The 23,718-nt window shown below is 40.7% G+C and overlaps 1 protein-coding gene across 4 annotated transcripts in view; it reads right to left on the bottom strand.

The window, feature by feature from the left end:
• Positions 1–2,517: 2,517 nt before the first annotated feature.
• Positions 2,518–23,718, bottom strand: part of BOD1L1 (biorientation of chromosomes in cell division 1 like 1) — a 55,679-nt gene continuing 34,478 nt past the window's right edge. Inside the window, exons 13-26 of one of the 4 annotated variants that reach the window (XM_067735534.1) lie at positions 21,636–21,679; positions 20,149–20,206; positions 18,835–18,905; positions 18,185–18,221; positions 17,329–17,408; positions 15,607–15,691; positions 15,165–15,238; positions 13,227–13,302; positions 13,114–13,148; positions 11,747–11,792; positions 9,767–9,816; positions 9,585–9,669; positions 9,049–9,202; positions 2,518–3,788 (exon numbers count right to left, since the gene is read on the bottom strand). In XM_067735534.1, the coding sequence (XP_067591635.1) occupies positions 3,671–3,788; positions 9,049–9,202; positions 9,585–9,669; positions 9,767–9,816; positions 11,747–11,792; positions 13,114–13,148; positions 13,227–13,302; positions 15,165–15,238; positions 15,607–15,691; positions 17,329–17,408; positions 18,185–18,221; positions 18,835–18,905; positions 20,149–20,206; positions 21,636–21,679 (1,013 nt within the window). In that variant the 3' untranslated portion in view covers positions 2,518–3,670. Of the gene's footprint in view, positions 3,789–9,048; positions 9,203–9,584; positions 9,670–9,766; positions 9,817–11,746; positions 11,793–13,113; positions 13,149–13,226; positions 13,303–15,164; positions 15,239–15,606; positions 15,692–17,328; positions 17,409–18,148; positions 18,222–18,834; positions 18,906–20,148; positions 20,207–21,635; positions 21,680–23,718 lie in introns of those variants that run through there. The other 3 variants (XM_067735532.1, XM_067735531.1, XR_010942918.1) reach the window with 3 other exon arrangements.

Consider the following 23,718-nt stretch of genomic DNA (forward strand, 5'->3'; position numbering starts at 1 on the left):
GTACATTCATACAAAGGAAGTAAAGTCCCAAGATTTGTTGCTTACAGATCACAGATATGGAGGCGGGGTTGAGGGAAGTGCAGTGAGCTGGGGGAAGGGCAGTCCTCTGTCCCAGATCACAAAAGAGCAGGAGATGGAGAGTGGGGTACCAAGCACCTGTTCCTTATAAGGTGTTTGGGGCAGAGGTCACTTATTTTTTGAGTACTCAACTCTAAGTGGTTATTTTAAAAGGTTCCCCAGGAAAAGCAAAGCGGGAACTTAGGGCAGGAATCCTCAACTCAGGTTCTTATGTAAATGTCCAGAATCTGGGTGGGAGCAGGGTTGTCAAATAGATGTTAAATTGTTGAGTTTGTGTGTGTGTATGTGGTGTGTGTTACGGGGAGGTAGTAGGGGTTCTAAGGTTTTGACAACCTTGGAAAATTCTGGGTTAAACAAAGTTAGCCAGATTTCTTAGAAATCCATGTGTGCTCGTGTGACTAATGAATTTCCAAGAAGGTCTGCAGTGTGAGGAAGCAGCCTTTGGAGCTATGTATGTGTTTTGTGTGGTTAGAGCTATGTAGATATTATCTGTGTGCTTCTCCTCCTGGAAGTTTCTGGAAGGTTGACTTGGCAGTGAGAATGGGGCCTGTCATTGCCAGCCTGCTCCTCAGCTTTCAAAATGCTCTATTCTTTAGGTCCTAACCTTGCTTCAAGCTCCATTTTATACTTAAACAAAGACTCTCTTGTCCACCAGGAGTTCGTCCTTTGGCCGGCTTCTCTCAGGAAGGTAACTTTCTTCCCCGCTGCTGTGTCCTATGGTGCAGTCCCAGGGCAGCACAGCTGTCTGCTGCACGTGTTGTCACCCCTGGGACTGGGGCTCACACTTGTGTCCCTGGTGTTGGGCTAGGAGCTCAACAAATGTGCATCCCAGCGCAGCAGTTTCAGCGGAAGACACTGGCTATACAACCATTTCCTTCCCCTGAGAAAAGTGTCTCACTCAGTGTATCAGGAAACACTTCCTGTGCTTGATTTAATTACACAAGGATAGCTAAGCAGTAATTTTAGGAAATGTAAGGTGCTCTCGCACTCAGGATGAACAATAAATAAAAAACAGATGAAAATTAAATCATTGAGCTCGAATCATCCCCCCACCTCATCTCAAGTCAGTTAGGTTTTCAGTTGTGGAGATGTTTGGGGATTCCTCCACTATATCATGGTCCTGCCGTGAGTGAGCCTGCTGTTGAGGTAGGAAGATCCATCCTCCCTCTGTTGGGGCTTTGCAGAAAGAACCTGGACCTGGGGTTAGAAGACAGGAGTTCAGTCCCAACTTGGCTCTCTGTGAGATCACCAGACGGCCATTCCTAATGGCTGGCCTTGGCAAGCTGGAGTTAGTAGGTTCTAATCTTGAAGAAGTCTAGGTGATGAGGGGGGGAGTCCAGCAGCATCGCCCTGAAGAAAGAGGACTGAAGTAGGCAGGGAAGGACCAGCTTCAGCTGCAGAGGAACTGGCTGCATTACTTTCAGTCAGGGGACAGGCTGCCCCTTTGGGACGTCCCGCTGCATTGGCCCAGCCTTGTGTCAGCTCCACAGATGTGTGACTGTTCAGGTTGCCTACGGAGGAGCAACGAGGCATGGCAGTGGTCACTAAGCTGAGATGAGGGAAATGGAGAGTTTGAGGTGGTGTGAAAGTGTTTCCCAGTGGGATCTCGGGGGGAAGCTCCTGGCATTTTGGGCTGTGGAGTCAGGGACTGTTCTGTGCATTGTAGGACACTCAGCATTCCCAACCTCCTCCCTTCTACTAAATATGGACCAGTGATGCCAAATCCTTGTGATGACCAAGAACTGCTCCTGTGTAGTTCCAGTGCCCCATGGGGTGGCAGCTCCTCCCTACACGGGTTTCAGAACCGCTGGAGGTTAAGTGACCCAGCTGAGTTCCCCACCAGACGATTCCTTATGCAGCTGCAATGTTTACTTCCAACTTTGTTAAGAGGCTGCATTTCCTCACCACCCAGCTACTCAGTCCCGTAAGGTCGTGCCTAGGGAGGGCGTTACTAAACGGAATAAGACTGGTTTCACGTGGAGAATACATTCTCGGGTGAGCACTTCTGGTGAACCAATCTAGAACCATCTAGTGCGAAGATGGTTTGCCAAGGAGTTTGGAGCCTTGGAACCCAGTCTGGCTTCTTACTCTTAACTAACTTTGAGCTTTGGTTAAACTCAACCATATAAATGGAAATAAGGAGTTCTCACATTCCTTGTCTCCCAAACCCCTTCCAGATCTAACATTCAATTCTACCGAGAGAGAGGCCATCACCGACTCAAATTTGAATGTGAAAATGGAACAATATATCTAAGACCAATTATTTAGAGAGATGAAACAGTTTTCACAGGGAGAAATTTTAAAATAGGGGGAAAAAAATTCTTACCACTCAAGTTTTGGGAAACATTTTATAATTTATATATAAAATCTCAGTAAGAAACAATGTAAAATGACAGAAATATCCAACTTACATTAAGAGTTCAAAAAAAAAAAATCACACACACTGAATGTAAATTTTAATTATAAAACAAGAATATGAACAAAACATTTTAAAACAATCTCAATTATTTGGCAACTCATCACATCATTGCTAGAGGCAAATTTGATCTTAAGAAAAGCTTAATCTTATGAAAAACTTAAGTTGGACAGTTTGCTCATATGAGAGTTAAAACATGTTTAAAAAAGAATCTGGCAATAAAGCCAGTTTCTATCTTGAAATAACTGTGTATAAAATAACATATAATCCTGAAGCTCGATAAACAGGAGTGACTTTAATCTTCAATGCATTTCTCTTCACTGAAAAAGACATTATGGAAAGAACATGGGGCAGCACAGAGAGGAATGGACACCGACACAGGGGTTTATGCTGCAGGTAACAGATGTAATTTTACTTGAACCGGAACCTCCTACGTCAGTGGGGCTGGTAGTAAAGTCAGAGATGCGAGTATAATCTAGAAACAAGTTACATTCTTAAAAAACAGAATCACAACTGTGAACAGAAAAGCAATGGAGACCCCTTCTTGAGCTAAACTACTTTACTCATACATGCGAGAAGAGTCTGTATTTCCTGCCAGATGAAATTCAGATAGTTACAGGGCAGGCAGAGTCCTAAAACATCTCTACTAATGACTGCATAGCATTTAAAACCCTTTTTTTTTATTAAAAAAAATAAAATAAAATAAACAGATATATAGTAAAGTTCACAGATAAGTTTTCTCTGTAAAATAAATAAAGTGTTCATTGATTAGCATCATACATACAGTAAAATACAACCTGTTTTTACATGTTTATATACTGTACACAGATTACCAATTGGCAGCCTGGTGTCTGATGGGCTGGAAGGGTTTGCGTGAGTGATGTGTCACATCGGGAAATCCCAATTTCAAATGTTAAAATATACAACTACTTTGTTTTGAGTTCAGGTACAAAGTAAACTTATTTTCCTTTATCTGAAATAAATGTACATAATACTTCTATGAACAATAGTTTATAAAGCTGTTTAAAACATAACAAGAAAAAGCTTGCACCTAGGAACTTGGAGCACATGCACGGCCTTCCCCTGGTTAAAAACGACAGCCTGTGGCCCTGAGGCTTGTCCCTCTTCTCTCTACCGTGTCCCCTTGTGGACCAGCCAGGGGTGGCCGCAGTCAGATTACCGCTTTGCCTTCTTCACCAGGGTCTCCTCCACCCTCTGCTGGCCTCTGGTGCGTGCCCCGGGAGGGCTGGCTTCTCTCTTGCGTTTGGTAGGAGGGGAGAGCTGTGCCTTTGATCTGCAGTAAACAAAAGTCAAGGTCGTGGTAAGACTTAGAAAGAGCTGCTTCAAATAATTTGGGAGTTCTTCAAAAATTGGAAGATTTTTGACATTGAGAGCCAAGAAGAGAAAACCTGGATAAGGTCCACACAGGACAAGGAGACTCTAGAAGAGCCTATGCTGACTGGTTACTTGCTGACAGCCTCACATCCTAACAGGGCACGGGTGGGGGAGTTTGGAAGCCTGTACTCTGCTTCCGGTTCTGTCCTACTCTGGGTGTGGACCTTGGTCAAGACCACTTTCTTCTCTAGGCCCTAGTTCTTCTATCTATACAATAAAGAAATCAACGGCCAGTCCCATGTTGAAACAACTGGTGAGAACACAGCGGGATGGCAGCCTCCATCTGAGCACGCGCACAACCGTGTCTCACAGGACGTTACCACAGAGGTCAGCTGGCAGTGTTAGAAAAGGCATGGGAACCTGAGAAGAGTTTCCTACCCAGTCTCCCTGCCAGCAGCCTAGCCCTGCTCTCCATTCTGCCATTAGACTGATTTGTCGGAAACTTCAGTTAATCATGTCAATATCACCGTCTTACCTCTTCTCTAGGACCTCTGATACTTTCAGCACAAAGTCATCCAGAACGCAATACACAAAGTCCTTTACCATTTGCCCTCAACTGCTGCACCATTCTGGACTATAGTCCTGCCAAAGTAGCCCCATTCCCAAACACAAAGTGTTCTCTGACATGTTCATATTTTGGCATGTGATTTTTTTTGGAACAACGCCACACCTCCTATCTGGCAAACCTCATTTTGAAGCCCCAGTTCAAAAGCAACTCCTTCTGGGAAGCCTTCCTCATCACAGAGCAAGCTGCCCTTCGGAAACCCCACAGCACTTTCCGTTGTTAATTTATCCACTGGAGTTTTTCAAATTGCAGGCTAGAGCCATTATTTTAAAACAACGTATTAATAGAACACAATAGACCATTGATATCACTTCTATTCAGTTTGGCTCATGAAAATTTTGTTTCAGTGACAGCGACAATATTGCAGAATACATTCTTAACATGAGCTGCTTACTGTCAAAAAAGTTTGAAAGTCAGGTACACATACGTCCCTCCATTAGACAGGATGTTTCTCCAGGGCAGCTGCTGAGGTTATTCCTTTTCCTCTCTCCAGTGCCTAGTACAAAGCCCGACATGTGTGAGCGAGCAGTAAATGTTATATCAGTGAAGACACTTGGAAAATAAAACTGCAGGAGATGGGACTCTACTGATGTGAAGACATGTTTTACTTATTGTTCCTTTGACAGCACAAGTAAATAAGCTCAAATCGAGTCAAATATTGTTGTATATGATGTAGTTTCAGCATGTTATCTATGCATGTGTTGAGAACAGCTAAAAACCAGTGGTTGTCAATATCCCATTTCAAACCATGACCAGGGAAAGCCATCAGCCACTAAGTGCGCAGCTATTTACCTAGGAGTGGGCGTGTGCCAGCACTGTGCTGGATGCCATACCGCAGAGAACAGAAGCTTTGCGCAGGGGCTTCCGTCTAGCTGTGTGAGCTTGGCTAGGTCACCTGACAGACCCTTTCTTTCCACTCAGAGGGTGGCCTATGACCAGCAGCACTGGCAGCACCTGGGAGCTTGTGAGAAATGCAGACCATCAGGTCCTGCCCCAGACCTACAGAATCAGAGTCTGCATCTCAGCAAGAGCCTCTGTGATTGGCCTGCACATTCATGTTTGAGAAATAATGAACCAGACCTTTCTAAGATTCTTCTCATATATAAAATAAGGATAAATACCACATTTTACTTAATGAGGATTAATGGGAGAATATATGTGAAAGGTGCCCGGCACTTCAGTTTGCTTCGCTTTCTATAACACGGGGATAACAATGCATACATACAAGTATGCTAGGAAGATCAAGTGTGATAAGAGACATCAAAACAGCTTTCATACAATGTGAAGTCTTTTATTTTTTGATGCTATAATGTACAGAAGGTAAGGCAAGTCCCTGACCTCAAGGAAGAAGCTTATGGACCAGATAGGAAAACAAAACTAACACACTTAAAGCAATGGTATATGCCACTGTCAACTGCACAGCCCCAATTAGAAGGGCAACAGGAAGGAGGCGAGGATGAGCTGAACAGGCAGGGCGGCATCCTGAAGGGGGTGGGTGTACAGGATGGAAGGACCTGGCTGACTGGGGGCTGGTGGTGAGGGCGCTCCTCAAGAAAGAGCCAGCACAAGCAGAGGCAGGGAGCAGGGGTCGGCACAACCTGTGGGAAGCGGGAAGATGAACCAGGCCAGGCTGAAGGTGTAAGCCAGCTCGTGGCTATGCCTCAAGGGCTCTCCTGTCACCTCATCGCCTCTCCAGTGCTCTGAGCAAAACAGAAATGACCCTGGGCTGTTACCTCCTGGACCCTGCTGCAATGCTTTTAACCAAGCATTCAGGTCTGTGACCACTTGGGGAGAAACAAGCCTTGTCTTTGGTTCTGGGGGGTAGGAGTTGGCAGGTAAGGCTCACACGTGTCAAGGATAAAGCCTGTGCAGGAGGGCCGTGAGGTGGGGCAGACTGGTGAGGCCACCGAGACTCCTTTTGGCAGCCCTTCCTACTCTGTTTGGAGTAGATTTCATTTGGAAAACAAATGATTCCCAAAGACAGTTATTTGGCAAGACAAGAATCTTAAACTTAGGGAGAAAGCATCACTGCACCCACCAAAACCAATCTCAGGGGTTTAAAAGTGACTTGAACGTCAGCAGGGACTTACCTTCCTAGTTGGGGAGATTTACTAACTTTTTCACTGGTAGATAATTCCTCTTTTGCTAATTTTTGGTGATTTCTAAGGGAAATTCTCTGGGCTGCCAAGTTTGGATGTTGCATGTGTAGATGGCTCGCTATGATGTTTTCTGAAACAGATTATAGAAACACTGGGCAAATGGCAGCACTGAACACTCCAGTCCCTGGGACTCCAGAAAGGACGAGGCTCCTCATGGGCAAGTCAGAGAATGGGGACTAAAAGTAGGAAAATGGCTGTTTTTCTGGACCACTGTTGGTAAGCAGGTCTTCATGTCACCTGAGACTAACTCTGCTTATATGACTCTAGCTTTACTTTCACTGTGTGGGACAGTATATCGTGATTTAGAGAAAGATAAATCTGTGATAAACAGAAAATATATTGGCTGATGATATAAGATCCCAAAGTGCTCACCAGAGTAGAATAAGGGGCCAAGATCGATGAAAGTACAGTTCACAAAGCTGAATGTTAAGGCCCTGGAACCGGGTCCAAGCAGTCACCTGCACAAGCATCAGGTGAGAGAAGAAATGTCCCATGAGGAAAAAGAACGTGCTGAGTTGGTGTGCAGCCCAGGCAGAGGGAGCCCAGTGAGTTGGATGAATGTTGAAGCACAGTCTAGAAAATAAGGTGGACAGGCCTCTTCTAGATTCATCAGCGCACACTTGGTGTAAACATTTGCTTCTTAAAAGAGAATACAGATAAACTGAGGAGAACAAACAGGATGATGAGGGGGCTCAAAACAAGAGAAGACCTAGAAGCCACCCTCCAGTGTTTAAGGGAAAGTTGTACAGGCTCCAAAGGTAGAAGCTATGGGGAGGCCAGCATCCATTGAACACAAGAGAATGCCATGAGGAGGTGGCTTTCCTGTCCTGAGGTAACACGCAGAAGCAGAAATACCTTTTCATAGGAGCTGTGGGCAGCATGATCGAGGTACTGATGGGTTTGCAGTATGGACCCACTGAGACCCCACGTGACCCTGAGAATCTGTGGGATTATAAAGATGCCAGAGCCCTGGAACCAATCAACCAATGCCAAGGAATCTAAAGTCACAAGCTCCTAAAGTGCATTAAGGAGAAGCATTGATAATCTGGGTGATTATAGAACTGTAAGTCAAATACGATTTATTTTTGAAGAATAAATTTTAAAGGGAAAATCTGTTCGCTACTTTTAGACACTCACTTGAAGATGCCTAGAAGGCCTGTGGAACTTTCCGAGTTGGGCTCGACTATACTGGATGATCTTTCCACGAGTGTAAAAGAGGGAGGGGTGTCTGTACCCAAACGCACCCTCTCAATCAGCAGATCTCTTAATTCTGTGATTCCTATTTATCTGAGCTGCCCCACCTAAGAAACAACCATGAGACAACTCACCTTCAGCCCTGTGAGCTCGTAAAGTCTTCTGGCTCTAAAATCTCATTCTTTGAGAAACTAAACCACATCACGAATGCCTAATAATGTACAGGTTTAGAGGAATTAGAAATAGGCTCATTTTAAGTCTTTATGTAAACATAACACATTATTACTATTATACTACAGTGGCAGATGTTAATAAGTGATCCTCTTGAAATAAATATTCCTGAAATCTTGGATAATGAAATTATAGATGATGATACCAAGATTAACAGCTTGTGAATCACATTAAAAATGGAAAATATTCACGCTTCAGAAAAAGTTATAAAACTGTAAGGTGATGCAACACTTCTCAAAATGGGCTGTGGGGAAAGGAATACTGATTGATGTTAAAAGGTATAATAACAGGGGCTGGGGGGCAAAGTATAACTGACAAAGTTAAACAGGTTTCTTTCCTTTAGGACCATGACAAGCCCTTAATATGGTAATGTACACTACAGCTTAAAAAGGAGAGAAAATTCAGAGGCATTCCCCAAACTCACTTGACCATGGTCCTCTTTTCTCCAAAGGCTCTGGCTATACTAGGGTTTGGGAGAACGTACTATGGGAAACATATGAAATTGCCAGTTATGTAAGTGGAAAATGGTGGCCATCCTGGCGATTTCACGTGATGGACCTGTTACACAGCACTGTGAGGTGCATCTTGCAACGGGTATGGGCTCATGATTTCTCTTTCTCACTGCAGCTAAGCACGCTGCACACAGAGACTGTGTTGTATGTATCTGTGTTTCCATCCACGGTGCTTAGCACTGCATCTGAGACATCTACTCATCCTTGATAAATATTTATGAAGGAACTAAATAGGTTGCACCAAACAGGTATCTAAAGCCTGGAAAAGATTCCAAAGTGATCCTCAAAAATGGTTAAGAGGGAAAATAGCCTCTCCCAGAGGAACTGAAATGTCAGAGGGCTGGGAGCATGTGCTCTCTGCTGAGGATAAAACGAAAGGAAAGAGCTCACACTGTGGCACAAGTGAGTCAAAGACAAGAGAATCCCATGAAACCCACAGCTATTTCCTGATGGAGAAGCTGGTGAAGGTTCTGGAAGCTCTCCTTTGTCCCCTGTTACCTCTGAGCCTCTGATCTGGTGCTGGACCTTGTGGTGGCTCCTGTGGGCTCATCCTCTTCCTCTTCTTCCTCTTCCTCATCAGACTCCTGGTCTTTCTTGTCCTCAGTTGCTTCAGAAGCTGATTTCTGGCGTTTTCTTTCTGGCTCTGAGGATTCTGTTCAGACAGAAGGGTAACACCTGGATTGTACAATTCCCAAAGACACTTCCAAAGGACAGATATTAGGGCCTTGGAGGCAGAAGAAGTGGTTTTCCACTTCCTTTTTGTTTCAGCACTTGCAATTTACAACTGTTTAACTTAATCTCTGGGATAGTTTACTTAGGCAGTTCACAGCCAGCATTTGCAAAAAATTCACATCTACTCAGAAAAGCACCTGGGATGTACCATTTCTGACACAGGATTAGAGCCATTTCACACATATTTATGTAGTATTAATACTAGCTGCACCCCCTGGATTTTTCCTCATCCAAAGAAAAACTCTTAAAAGGTGATTCTGAAATGATAAGACTCTGTAATTAAGACTCTGCCAGGAACATACCAGCATCATCTGATAGAGTGAGTGAACGCTTGGGCTTTCTTCCTCTCCGACGCACATTTGGTACAGATTTTTCTTCACTGTCATCCTAGAAGCAATAAAATTAAAGTTGAAATGGTGGTCGCTTGAGCATTTACTAAGTTTATTTCTAAATGACATGTCTTGATAAGAAAATTAACACTTACATTGCTTCCACTTCGTTCTTGTAGGTTAGGTGTTTCTTTATTGGACTCATCTTTAAGAAAAGGAAGATCTCTGCATTAGTATTTTAATTAGTGTCAAATTAAATTTCAACAGTTTGGCTTGCTGTCTGTGAATGTACCAGTGCTAATTAAGGTATTCTTATGCGATTTATCATTGTTTTTGTATCAGCCAAGCAAACGTTGAGGTGGAATACCTAAGCAAAAAAGCACGTCAGAATGAAAGTCAGGATACCAAAGTTTGCATTTCAGATCTGTCATGAATAAGCTATGTGATCTAGGCAAATTACTTAAATTCCCTCAGCCTCAGTTTTCTCATCTGTGAGATGAGGATTTGGGTTAGATTGCCTTCATGGTTTCTCTCTTTCAGCTCAAATGCTCTGAACCTGGAAAGGGAGGAGGAAGGGGACATCTAGGGAGCCCCCAAGAAACAGCAGGAACTGCAGGTCAGGATTCCAGACTTTACTCAAATTGTAATGGAGCTCTATAAATAGTACAGCCCTCATTTGATAGGTAGGAAAATGAGGCTTGAGTAACTTAATTATTTGTTCAGAGTCACATAACTAGCAGGTGGGGGGGGGCAGTTGGAATTCTTATGACTCCATATACTTATACCATGGTACCTAGAAAAGTACATTTTATAAGCCTATTTTAGGTTGTGAATACCTATTCTTTATGTATTTGCTTTCTGTAGATATTATCATTTTCTGAGAATGTATCTTGGTAAGAAAAATGAAGTTTAGTTCAATGCACTGTTTGAAGCTAAGATTATGAGGATGCTGATTAGACACTCAACAACCCAAAAGTGGACTTATTAGTGATGAAGACTGCGTAGCTGCCTTTTCTGCAAGTTCACTAAACTAACGTAGGTAGAAGAGTTAAAAGCCAAGAAAAAGGCTCACAAAGAAGAATCCAGTCTTTAACTGGTCATCATTACCCTGATTCAGAAAACTACTGCCCAACGACAATACTAAAACATAATTGCATAGCTTACAATAGAGTCTTTAAAGGGCATTTGAGTTCTAAAGATTTCTTGTTGTATGGATATAAAATATTATAAAATTATGAATAAAAGATGGTTAAAAACAAAACATAAGCAAAACCTCCTTTTGTTAAAAAAAATAAACAAAACTTAATTTTCAAAGAGGCAAGAAAAAGATGATCATAAGATCCCACACATAGTTAAATGTGGAAAAAAATTTTAAATTACACATTTGCTTTTACCTTGCTAATCAAAATATGTACTTTCCTGATATGACCATGCTATTTATTTGGTCCAAAATACTTGTCATATTCTTTTTTTTTTTTTTGCCTGTGTCAGCACTTTCAAACCCATCAATGGCTATTTTTTGATTTATGTATCAAAAAATTTAAACCATGAAATTAATACATACACATAGTAAAGATTCTGGAAAATGCAGGCAACAGAAAAAACACGAAATGTTCCTACTATCTCACCAGCCAGAGCTAATCATTATCAACATTTTGGAATATTTTTTCTCCTTGGAATGAGGACAAAAACACTTCATTGAAACAATTTTATCTCTTGCATCTTAGTTCTGGAAGCTGCACAGGCTCCTTTCAAAATTCTTCTTCTGAAAACAATAGGCTCTTGGGCTGAATTCCTGTCTTCCTGATAAGAGTTCCCAGTCCCAGGTTGATCTATTTCTCCCTAAAACATGTCCATGAAAGTATGGTTTGGACACAGCAGTGCCTTCCCTCTTTTGCTCCGTGTTGCCCTCCCCCTTCTCTCTGAAGACTTCCCAGACTAACAAAATTGAGAATGACTCAGATCACAGGAAAAGCCACTAGCTAGAGTCTCTCATGGCTACAAGGACAGCCGCTTTTACCAAGGAAGCCACCCACTTCATTGGAAAACAATGAAATTCTAAAACCTTCCCCGACAGCCAGGCTTCCCCACCCCTTCCTTAAATCATACAGAGAGCAATGCTTTTAGGTACATACCTGTTTCCATTACTTTCTGTTTGCTGCCAGGTGGAGATTGTTCTACCTAAATTTAAACAAAGAAAAAAACTGAAGTCAGCAGTTTGTTATCATCCCATAGAAAGTCAATCAACAATGTAAAGAAGGTACAGGAGGACCTCTGTTTATTATGTAGGCAGAATATCTGGAACCTACTTCCTGCAGTTGATTAAACATACCAAGCAAATATGGATGCCTATGATTCTGAACACACAGGTCTTTCCACAAGGAGGATTAGGGCTGCCACAAGCCTCTTTCCCAGCCACTGTGCTGCTACGCTGGGGGGGCAAGCAATGGAGGGACACACATGGCCCGCTGTTAATATTCCCCAACCCGGCCCGGCAAACCATCTTATGTGTTGGTAAATGCATTCACACTCTTACATGTGGCTCTTTGGTTCTGTTGTCTTATAAGAATTCTAGTGAGATAATTAATGCAGATAATTAATGTTACACTACTTTATATCCAAGGAAATGGGAGTCTCGAGAGGGTCACATGACTGGTCCAGTATCACAGATCTGGGAGTAAGTGGCAGAGCTGAGGCTTGAATCCCATTTGCTTTTTTTTTTTTTTTTTTTTTTGCGGTACGCGGGCCTCTCACTGTTGTGGCCTCTCCCGTTGCAGAGCACAGGCTCCGGATGCACAGGCTCAGTGGCCATGGCTCACGGGCCCAGCCGCTCCGCGGCATGTGGGATCCTCCCAGACCGGGGCACAAACCCGTGTCCGCTGCATCGGCAGGCGGACTCTCAACCACTGCGCCACCAGGGAAGCCCCCCTGCATTTGCTTTTGTTAGGTCAGTGGACATGTCTGTCCTCTTAATAATGTTATCATTGAAACTCATGCAATGACGTCTTGGTACAATGATTTTGTTGGGTATACACTTCAGGGTCAAAGATAAAGAATATTAAAAAACAAAGTATTACTGCCAATTTTCCTGCATCAAAATTGGTGTACATTCTACTATAAAAGGGCCTCCATAAAAAGTAGTAAGATAGACACTTTGGAGGTTTCCATAAAGAAGCCGTTATCTAAAAATCATATAAAACAGCTATTTTCTGTATTTTAATCAAGGATGACAAGATGATAAGTCCCTATATAATTTATATAACTGAACTGACAGGTGAGGATAGAGTCAGAGTGAATTACAATTAATATAATTATATTTATATGATGCTATTAGTAATCATAATATTATCTGAATGGTTATTTGATGTTTTATTTAAGAGAATCTCTTAAAGCTTTTCAAATACTTTTTAGAAAAGATAGTTGAAAATGCTAATATTGCAGTATACTCTTTCCAGGTCAAGAGCAGATATTTGAAGAATTCTCATCTTTTGCAATTACTTACAGTGACAATGCCAGCATCTGTTTTGCAGTCATCTTCTAAAAAATAAAAATCTCACTTAGAAAATCAGTTTGAAAATTTCTTTTGTGTGAACTGAAAACACACCAAATACCTACTTGTTTTTAATGATGTTTCTACAGGGTGTTTACGAGGTCTTCCTCTTTTCCTTTTAATAATTACTGGCTGATCTTCCTAAGGGGAAAAGGAAAAAAAAGCAATACAAAGTTTTATCCTCTATTATACAAATAGTTTGCTTTCTCAAAATGGGATTTAGAGTTCCCTCCTAAGAGGTCTCAAATCCCAGCTTTGTCTCTTAAAAAATATGTGACCTTAGGCTTAGTGCTTCATTTCTCTCAGTACAGTCCCCTCACTTGACAAACAATGCTGACTGAGTATGAATTCACAGAGTCCTGAGGATTATGAGATAATGAGATAATGGAAGTAAGCGCTCAGTGTCAGCTTTTACTTCTGTAATAAATATGTATGTCCACTTAAATGTGGATTTGGTCCTAGTCACTTGTGACCAAATGGGATCCCTTATAAAAAATAAAGGAGGCCACTGAAAACAAACAGAACTATTAAAAAGCTGTATCAACAAACAATAAATGCTGGAGAGGGTGTGGAGAAAAGGGAACCCTCCTGCACTGCTGGTGGGAATGTAAATTCATACAGCCACTATGGAGAACAGTATGGAGGTTCCTTAAGAAACTAAAAATAGAACTAGCATACGACCCAGCAATCCCACTACTGGGCATATACCCTGAGAAAACCATAATTCAAAAAGAGTCATGTACCACAATGTTCACTGCAGCACTATTTACAATAGCCAGAACATGGAAGCAACCTAAGTGTCCATCGACAGATGAATGGATAAAGAAGATGTGGCACATATATACAATGGAATACTACTCGGCCATGAAAAGAAATGAAATTGAGTTATTTGTGGTGAGGTGGATGGACCTAGAGTCTGTCATACAGAGTGAAGTAAGTCAGAAAGAGAAAAACAAATACCGTATGCGGACACATATATATGGAATCTAAAAAAAAAAAACACAACGTTCTGATGACCCTAGGGGCAGGACACGAATAAAGACGCAGAGGTAGAGAATGGACTTGAGGACATGGGGAGGGGGAAGGGTAAGCTGGGACGAAGTGAGAGAGTGGCATGGACATATACACTACCAAATGTAAAATAGATAGCTAGTGGGAAGCAGCTGCATAGCACAGGGAGATCAGCTCAGTGCTTTGTGACCACCTAGAGGGATGGGATAGGGAGGGTGGGAGGGAGATGCAAGAGGGAGGGGATATGGGGATATATGTAAACATACAGCTGATTCACTTTATTATACAGCAGAAACTAACACACAATTGTAAAGCAATTATACTCCAATAAAAATGTTAAAAAAAAGCTGTATCAAGACTGGCAAACTTGGCAATGGTTATGTAGAAGATCTGGCTGGTGTACAAGTTGTTTCCCTTGATTTATGGACCTCCGTCTCAGGTCACTGTGATTCTGTGTCCCCCTGGGCTCTCTGCAAATCCGAAGGGGCCTGGAGTGAGCAGGGATGGAGGTCTGCCTCTCCTGCAGCCTCCCAGGAATCCCTGACCTCACCTTGTCAAACTGGGTCCCATCTGGCACTTGCTGCAGGCCTTCCGCACATCCTGATGCTGCTGCTCCCATTTCGTTCTGCTGGACTCCAGGGCTCAGCAGCTCCCTGTTCTCTGACCTGAGCTGGTGCCTGGCTTGGCCGTGCTAAGCCTCTGGGTCAGGAAGTGACATGGACACTGAGGTACAGATCTGGGCTGATCCCATGTGGCTGACAGAAGTAGGTCTCATACAAATGTTTGGATAAAATTAAGATATAGGGAACAAAATGAATCAAAATGACACTGATGAAGTGCACTGCATGAAATGCTGTCCTAGTGCACTAAAAAAAAAAAGAACTACTTCAAAAGCATTTAAGAGGAACTTTGGGTAAGAGCATTGAATGTATTTTATTTGTTTGTAGTACTTAAATAAATCTGAACAAATAAATATAAAAAATATTTCTCACCTCCTGAGATTTTATGTTGTCATCATCATTCTGCTCTGTCTTTTCGCCAGCGGCTTCACTGCTGCTGTATTCATCTGAAGAAAGAGCAGAGCTCGTTCACTGCTGGGGACTACACTCAGCCTCAGCGCCAGGACACCTACCAAGGTGACCTATGTCGTCCCCGTCACACATGCACACAGACTCCATTCTCAGGTGGACACACCAAAGTTAATAAGCCAGAGTCTGGTTAACCGATAAGAAGCACACTTTGGGTAAAACAGGAGCCAGATTAAAAATGATCCCCAAGCGCTGCTGATACTCAGCGCGACGTACTGTGTTATAACGAGAAGGCAGATCAGCAAACTGCAGTTTCAGTTGGTGAAGCCTGGTGAGAGATATGCTGACTGCTTTGAAGGATTAGTCTCCTCTTATAACAATTTATCTAAGTAGATGTATTACTCACCTTTTTCTTCCATGGCCCTTGAAGCAGTGTTGTTTGTCTTAGAACTTGTTTTAGGTAACTCTTCCAAATCTCCAGAGTTCTCTTCCTATGGAGAAGTTGAACAAGACAAGAAGCTTCTTTTTCTTACTTATTTCAACAACAATTTCCTAGCAGTCTTTTAGATATTTGTGGGAATTTTTCTTAAAAAGTAACAATCTTGCTGCTTGGGAGACTACACAAAAAGATACAAAATCTGAAGGCAGAAAAGCAAGAGATAAGGCTATAAAGCAACAAGGCCATTTTTTTTCCCCCTGCAAAATGGAAATTGCTCTCCTCCCTCACCCTGGACTTTTCAAGAGAAACTCCAAAGAAAGAACTGAAAGGAATTTACAACAGATTTTTTTTTTTTTCTTTGCTGGTGGAGGCGAGGGGCTGGGGGAAAGGACTAAAGCAGAAGATGCCAAAGAGAACTTCTGGGTATCCAGCTGGGCTGATTTAGAGCAATGATTTCTCAATGGTTAAATTATTTGCCCTTAGTTGCAAAGAAGTTTTGAGCATGAAATACCAAATTGTTTATACTATGATACTAATATAATGTGTAAATAAAAATATACAAGTTAAATTTAAAATCAGAATACTGTTTTATATTGAGAATATTACCTGTATATGTGATTTTTAAATGAAAATAATTAAGTCAGAGTATATTTAAATTTAACATTAAAAACCTTACACAAAGTTGAAGGGAAAATAAAAGAATACCCTTTAATCTGTTTCTTTCCAAATTCAGGAGTACTGTCTCAAGATTTTTGTTCTGGATAGGGCAGGGGGAGTGATGGGCTTTTTAAAACCCAGTATCTTTCCTTGGCCACAACCAACTGAAATTCATGACAATATGTGACTTTACCTCTTCGGCTGTTAAAATTCTTTTACTACTTTTTATTTAGTTCATCAGTTATTGGGAGGAAAAGAGACTATAAACTGGTTTTAGTGAGCTGGAAGTCAGCTGCATATACTTATAAGGTGACTTAAATACTTTTGGAACAAGTTGGAAAAACAATAGATTAGGGAAAGAGAGAGAACAAGAAGATGGAGGTGGACTGGAATAGACACTGAGAAGTACTGAGTCTCGGAAATGGGAGAAAACCCAAGAAGAGGTTATCTACCAGGAAATGGAGAAATCTGGGCCTAGAACAAAAGACAGGGTAAGAGCAGAAATGAAAATTTGTGAGCCGCTTCCCTGAGTCACAAGGTGAAAATAAGATCATAGGAAAAAAGAGGCAATGAGGGAGGGCCCATCCTTGGACTACCTATATTTTAGGGGCTGGAGTTATGGTAAAGAGAAAGCCAAATATTAAAATTTTTAAACAGTATGTATCACCGTATTTCACTGTTCTCATGTAAGTATATCTGCAATAAAGCATATTACACTTGGGAAGAAAGGACCTGGAAACCTAAGGAAGTCAATAATATGAACAAAAACCTAAGCAATGATTATATCTAAACTGTGATATTAATACAATCTTGCAGTTTAAGATTATAAAGTGCAACATTTGTTTTTTTCCTTTGAGAGAGCCTAAAAAATATACACCTTTTATTTTTAGAGATACATAAAGTAAAAGAGATATTAGAACTATATATATAATATACACACACACACACACATATATATAATACAAAATAAGTATACACAGTGATGTAATTAGGTTACCCCTAAAACTTAAAATTAATATGTGGAAAAAGTACCTTTGTATCTTGTGGCTCAGTTTCAGAGCATTGCCTCTGTCCTGTTTCTATTATGGAATCCAGGACATCTGGATTATCATCTGTAAATCAGTTTGCACAGAATCACAAAGGAATAAAAGCCAAATGAAAAAATGAAATGCATAGTTCTATTTAAAAAAATGACAGTTTGAGACCTCTTTCTTAGGCATTTATGATGTCATGTGACTTGAGCACTGAACACTGGCCTTGGCCCTAGCAAAACCAAAAAAATAAAAATAAAAAAATCTACAAATGCTCAAATGGCACCAACAAGGCAGGAGGTTCTGTGGAGAAGGCTTAGGACATAGCGTTTCCAGAGATTCTTTTATTCTTGGCTGAGCTGTGTGGCTGTGGTTCCCCAACCAGGGATTGAACCCAGGCCACGGCAGTGAAAGTGCCAAGTCCTAACCACTGGACCTCCAGGGAATCTCTGTCCACAGACACTTTTAACTTCCTGAACAGGTTAGCACCTAAGAGGTATGGCTTAGCAATTAAGACCATGCTCTTGGGAGTCAGATTTACTTGATGGCACCTGGCTGGGGCCCAGGCCCAGGTTACAGAGGAAGCCTGGGTTTTTGTGATTTCCAGGGGTTGGGTCTTCTGCAGGGAATAATCTAGTTTCTAGATCAAGTCCAGAAAAGACCCTGGAGGTGTCAAGCTGGTCTGGAAACACACTAGAGTTAAGAATTGTAAACAATTACTACCCTCAAGAATTTTCTATGTTACCGGCCCATTATTTTGGATGTGAAAATAATATGATTTTCAAAGATGTCTAAAACAGGAACACATATATTCTAGATACCCAGTTCATCTTCTGAAGAGAGATACTGCTTCTTACTTTTTCTTTTAGGCATGTGCCTTTCTTCCTCTTCAACCTAGAATTAAGAGTGACTATATTAAAGACAGTAGAATTTGGATCCAAATCTACTTAAAGAGGGGCACATTGTATTAGTTTCTAGCCCTTGGAATAAATTTTTTAAAAATCTAGAATATTGCTTCTGGCATCTAGATTTGGATTAGACTCATTTTGTAAGCTTGAGGTTTTTTTTTTTTTAAGATTTTAATATAAGTCCAAACAAAATATCCATATCTATTTTTGGTTACATACTGTATTTCAACAATTCTAAAATACGTTAAAAAAAATTCTCATTTTACCATCTCTGAAGTCAAACTATGTCTTACAATTGATGGCATGTCATAAATTAATTGGCAACATTTTTCTCCCGTCTTGGTGGCCTATTAAAGGGCTGATGAATGGCAGTATATGAAAAAACATCCTTGACTGTACCGTAGGGACATGTCCAAATAATCCTGGGACCTGCCAAATTACCTAAACCTTACAAGAACATAAAGAAGTAACAGTGATATGGAGAACTCTTAATACATACATTTAATTTCTTATATACACAAAGAGGTAAAAGTCTTTATGCACAGGAGAAAGCACTATGCATAAAACATGAAATACTTGAGTTTCTTATGAAAACCCACCTCTTTAGGATTTGTTTCAACACTATGGCTTCTTATGGCTTCTGTGTTGTCTTTTCCACTATTGGATGTCTCTGAGTAATAAATACAAAAGAAAAAAGAAAAAACAAAACCCCACCTTAAGTATTCACTCCAATACTTATTTTAGGGGTGTGTGTGGAAGGGGGAAGGAAAAGAAGAAAGAATACTTTACAAATGACTGTGGTGGGATCCTCACAAAAACTATGTCAGTTAAGTTCAATGATTTCCATTTCTAGACTTGAGTAAATGGAGTTGAAGGAGGGAAGAGAATCACTGGAATTTACATGGTAAATTTCAAAGCCATTTCTCCCCCCAGCTCCTGTTTCAGCACAGTATGAACAAGTGTCCAAGGGAAACAATAGATCATGCATGGTAGCTCTCTTTGTAATTGGGACAAGTTGCAAAAAACCTCAATGTCCACTAACAAAAGAAGCAAAATAGTAACTGTGGTATATTCACACCATGGAATACTAAAGAGCAACTGAAGTAAAGTAACTAGAGTTATACATGTCAACATGACAAAAAAGAGATTGGGATTGGGGAGGGGGGTGTAATAATATGGATTCAAATATATCTGTAACATTTTTTTAAAAGTTATGAAGCAAATATACTGCATTTTAAGATATGACAAAACTAGGTAATGGATACATGGGTGTTTATAATTATTGCCACTTTACTTTGGTTTGAAATATGGTATAACTTGTTATAAAGATAACTGTATAGGGGATTAAGACCTCTTTCCCCATTCTTGGAATAGGGAATCAACAAAATCAGTAGGTATCAACAAAATTCTACATTTTGTTTTGAGAAGAGAATTATTCCTCTGGGGTTGACAGTCTCTGCAGGTTGCGTGCAATGAGGTCTGACCCCTGGGCGATGAGCCTCATAAATGTGATGTCCCTGATCTGCTACCAAACTGAGACTGCTTGTCAGAAATCAACAGTTAAGTACTTAGCACAGAGCCTCTCCTATGATACAAACCACTGGGGTCTATACATTTTGTATCCACGTTGGATAAATCTACTGTGAGGTTTCTGGCAAAGTTCTAGTAGCTATTTAAGGCAAGGCACCACTTACAAGCTATGTGGCCTTGAATGAGACACTGGACCACTCCATGCCTCAGTTTCCTCAACTACAGATGTGATGCTGTTAACGCTCATTGTAATGGATCATATAAACTAGATGAGTGAAAATTTGCAAACTAATTATAATTAGCACAGGGCATGTCACACAGAAGGCACTCAACAAATGATAATTATAATATTAAAATTACTACTATGAAATACACTAACTTACCTTCTTTGCTTTGAGATTTGCTATGAATTTCATTTGTTTTTGAGCCTGAATTTTCGACCTAAACACGCAACAGAAAAAGTTACTTATGGATAATCTCACACAAATCTTGAATATCTAGAAAATAATCTGGCCATTTGTGGGAACGCTTAAAGGAACTGGAGTCCATGTTTTTTTTTTAATAAATTTCGCCCACAAGCTCAAGAGCATAGGGCATTTTCCTTTTGAAGAAGTTTCAGTTTAAGAAATTAGCATCCCACTCTGTTTACTCTCCTTGTCTTTAAAATGGTATGGCAAAAGAGTAAGAAATAAGAGAGAAAAAATTTCCGAATTCTATGAATTCTCTTCCCATCCAACAATCCCTGAAGATTTTCTTTACTAAAAAATGTTAAGGGATTCTGTCATTCTGTCATAAGGTTTCCCTCTGGGAAATCTTGTCAACTGTACTTTTTTTTTTTTTTTTAACACAGAGAGGAAGTCTTAGAATATCCTACAACATTCTAAATCCTAGCTACAGAATTTCATATTTGGAAAGGGCAGTTGTGCTTAGATGGGAAAAAGCCAGCTGGGGGATTCGGGGAAACAAGGTAGGATGCTGGGGAGCTCTGGAGGTTTCAGCCACATTTAGAATCCTTTTAACTCCTGGAGGGTAAACCTGAACAAAACCAAGTGGGGCTTTTCTCTTCCTTTTACTCAGTAGACCGTGTGTGAGCTTCTAGATACAGACTGGGATGTCTCAACAGGGTGAGGTAAGCCCTCTGATGCCATAGTTGTCTGGTAGGAAACAAAGCTCTTCTGAGTCCTCTAGGGGCACTGGAAAAAATGTAGCTGTCTGTGATTTGCAAGCATTTTACAAAATGTTCACTTCCCTATGCACTAAGAAAGAAAAAAAAAAAGCAAACAAAAACCCAACTCTTTCAAGCACAGAAGGGATTATGAGAGCCACAGCTGGGAAAAAATATGTATATATAGCAATTATAGTTTAGTATCTTCACAAAAGGTTTCTAAAGACATAAAGTGAACTTTAGTTTTTAAAATAAAGTCGGTTTGGTCTACAGCACCAGGATAATTTAAGACGTCACAGTCCAATTTGCATCCCATTATAGTAATAAAACAAACAGAAAGCTCCTAGCTCTTTGAAGGATTTCATTAGGATTACCAGGGGAGTTCCCTAGTCTGAGGGATCTGGGCCACCTTCTATTTCCTTAGTGCTGTTTCATGACATTGGCCTAAACAGCCACTAGAACACAGTGCAGCTGAATTGAGTGACTCCTTTTTTCTGAGAAAAACAACTAAATTTCCTGACATCAGTGGATATAATTGAACATGGAACTGAAGGTGTCAGTAAGTTGAACTTGAATGGAGAGCACGTCCTGTCTCCTAAAGAAATGCACAGCCAGCACCTCCCCTAAATGTAATCGCTCTCAAAACCCCAAATCAAAGCAACCCCAACTGATAACAACAAAACTCTAACCATTACAGTGACTTACATTTAGTGATTCAATCACCAACAAAGGCTCCCTCTGTAGTTCAGCTGTTCAAAAATAAAAATGAGAAATAAGGAAACTGAGTGTTGTTTCTGAACCACAGAGAAACAAATTTAAAGCTTTTTTAGTTAAGTCTGAATATGTCGCTAAGTGGCCTAGCTGCTTTTGTGAAATATACAATCCGTGTTCTGTCAGTACTATCAGAAAAACAATGTTGCCTGCATTTTTACAGTAATGGCAGTGATCCATTAAATCACTATAGTGATGTAGCCATGTCAGTGATCTGAAGCTTAGAAGGACGGTGGAAGGAAGGCCTTTGCTGTAACCGTTAAGCGACAGTGTAACACTGGTTCATTTAAAAATAATGCCATCAAATGAAAAGTTAGATCCTATCCCTTCAAATGGCAATGGTCTATTTACATTCTTTGGAAACTTGAAGTACAAGGTCTACTGTTTCTACTCAACAGTGACAGAACACACATTTTTTTTTAAAAACAACTTCCTTTTACATAAGTAGATCTCTTATTGAACCATACCTAAACACAGTAAAGTAACCTGAAATATAACTGTGGGAACAAAGGACTTCAGAATCCAAAAATGTTACCTTCTTGACAATTAACAAATGGGATATTAATTATTTGTATTATAACACATACATGCAAATTTTAATTAATGCATCTGTCCAAGTTTTGGATAGATTAGTCATCGTTAGGGTTTTAACATGTGAGCATGAATGGCTTACCAGGTCTTGGGGTGGTCTTCCAGGACTGCCTGGTACTTTTGCTTATAAGGCTTCTGAGGTCACATACTTTGAAGGCTGCCCTTTCAGATGGTTGTGCCTTGGAAGGTCCCCACCCTGACTGCCCCAGATAGTTCCCGGTGAGGATTTATACACACTGCCTTTCTCTTTGCCTTGTCCACTGAATATACACCTACTCATCCTTCAATATTTGCCTCCAAAGTAGGGGGAGTATCAAGTGCTTGAAATGAAAATGCAAAACTTACATATTCTTTGACCTCTCAACTCACTCTTATGAAAACACTTAGGGAAATGCATGGTTACATGCATATGGAAGCTCACTGCAGCTAGTAAAAACTACAAAATCTGGAGACCACTAAAATATCTAATAACAAATGGGAAAATGCATTACAGACCACTATTAAAACAAATGAAGTTGATCTGTATACAATGACAATGAAGGCTGCCCACAATATATGGCTGAGTTAAAAAAAAAAGATAGAACAATATAATTCAGGTACCTAAACTGAATCAGAGTAAGTCTCAGGATTTCAGCCATGAATGACAGCACAAAGATATCTTCCTAAAGACCAAGAATGAGAAAGTGATTACTTCTGCTGGGGGCTAAAGGAAAAGATAAGAAATTGGGCCTTTGCAAGCTGTGTCTTTGCTCCTGGATCATGCTTTACCTGAACTTTGCAGTTTTTTGAATGCTACGGACTGGATGTTTCTGTCCCGCTCACATGGAATATATTGCCACCCACCCCATATACTGAAATCCTAACCCCCAATGTGATGGTATTGGAGTTAGGGTCTTTGGGAGGTAATCAGATTTAGATGAAGTCATTTGTAAAGTGGTCCTGACACCAAAGTGTTTGAGAGCCGCTGTCCCAATCCTGTCTGACACTGAGGCTCTCCCCTAAAAAATACTTAGTGGACACCAAATACTACTGCACAGAGAGACTGAGAAGAGGCTATGCAACCGGGAAGTAGCTTCAGTAACTGGGCAACTGCCAGAGGCCAGGAGCCATGAGCGTGAGGTTAAAAGAAGTGGGAACAGGGGCCGGAGACTAGACTTTTGGAAGTGAACTGTGATAGCACCTTAAAGGACAGGGAGGGCCACACTGACACATTTGTGAGCTTGAGCAAGGGTTTGCTCCAAAGCAACTTGTTTGGCCACAATTATTTGGAGACATTGGATTTAAATAATTACCTTACATAATATTGATTGACATAATACTGATACTTCATGAGAAAAAGTATAAGTCAAAAATGAAATAGTAAAGAGTTCCCTCTAACCTATGTTAAAAAGTGAGAGGTAAATCCATATAGCCTGTCGATGTTTTA

The sequence above is a fragment of the Pseudorca crassidens genome, chromosome 4, assembly GCF_039906515.1.
Source record: "Pseudorca crassidens isolate mPseCra1 chromosome 4, mPseCra1.hap1, whole genome shotgun sequence".
NCBI lineage: Eukaryota > Metazoa > Chordata > Mammalia > Artiodactyla > Delphinidae > Pseudorca > Pseudorca crassidens.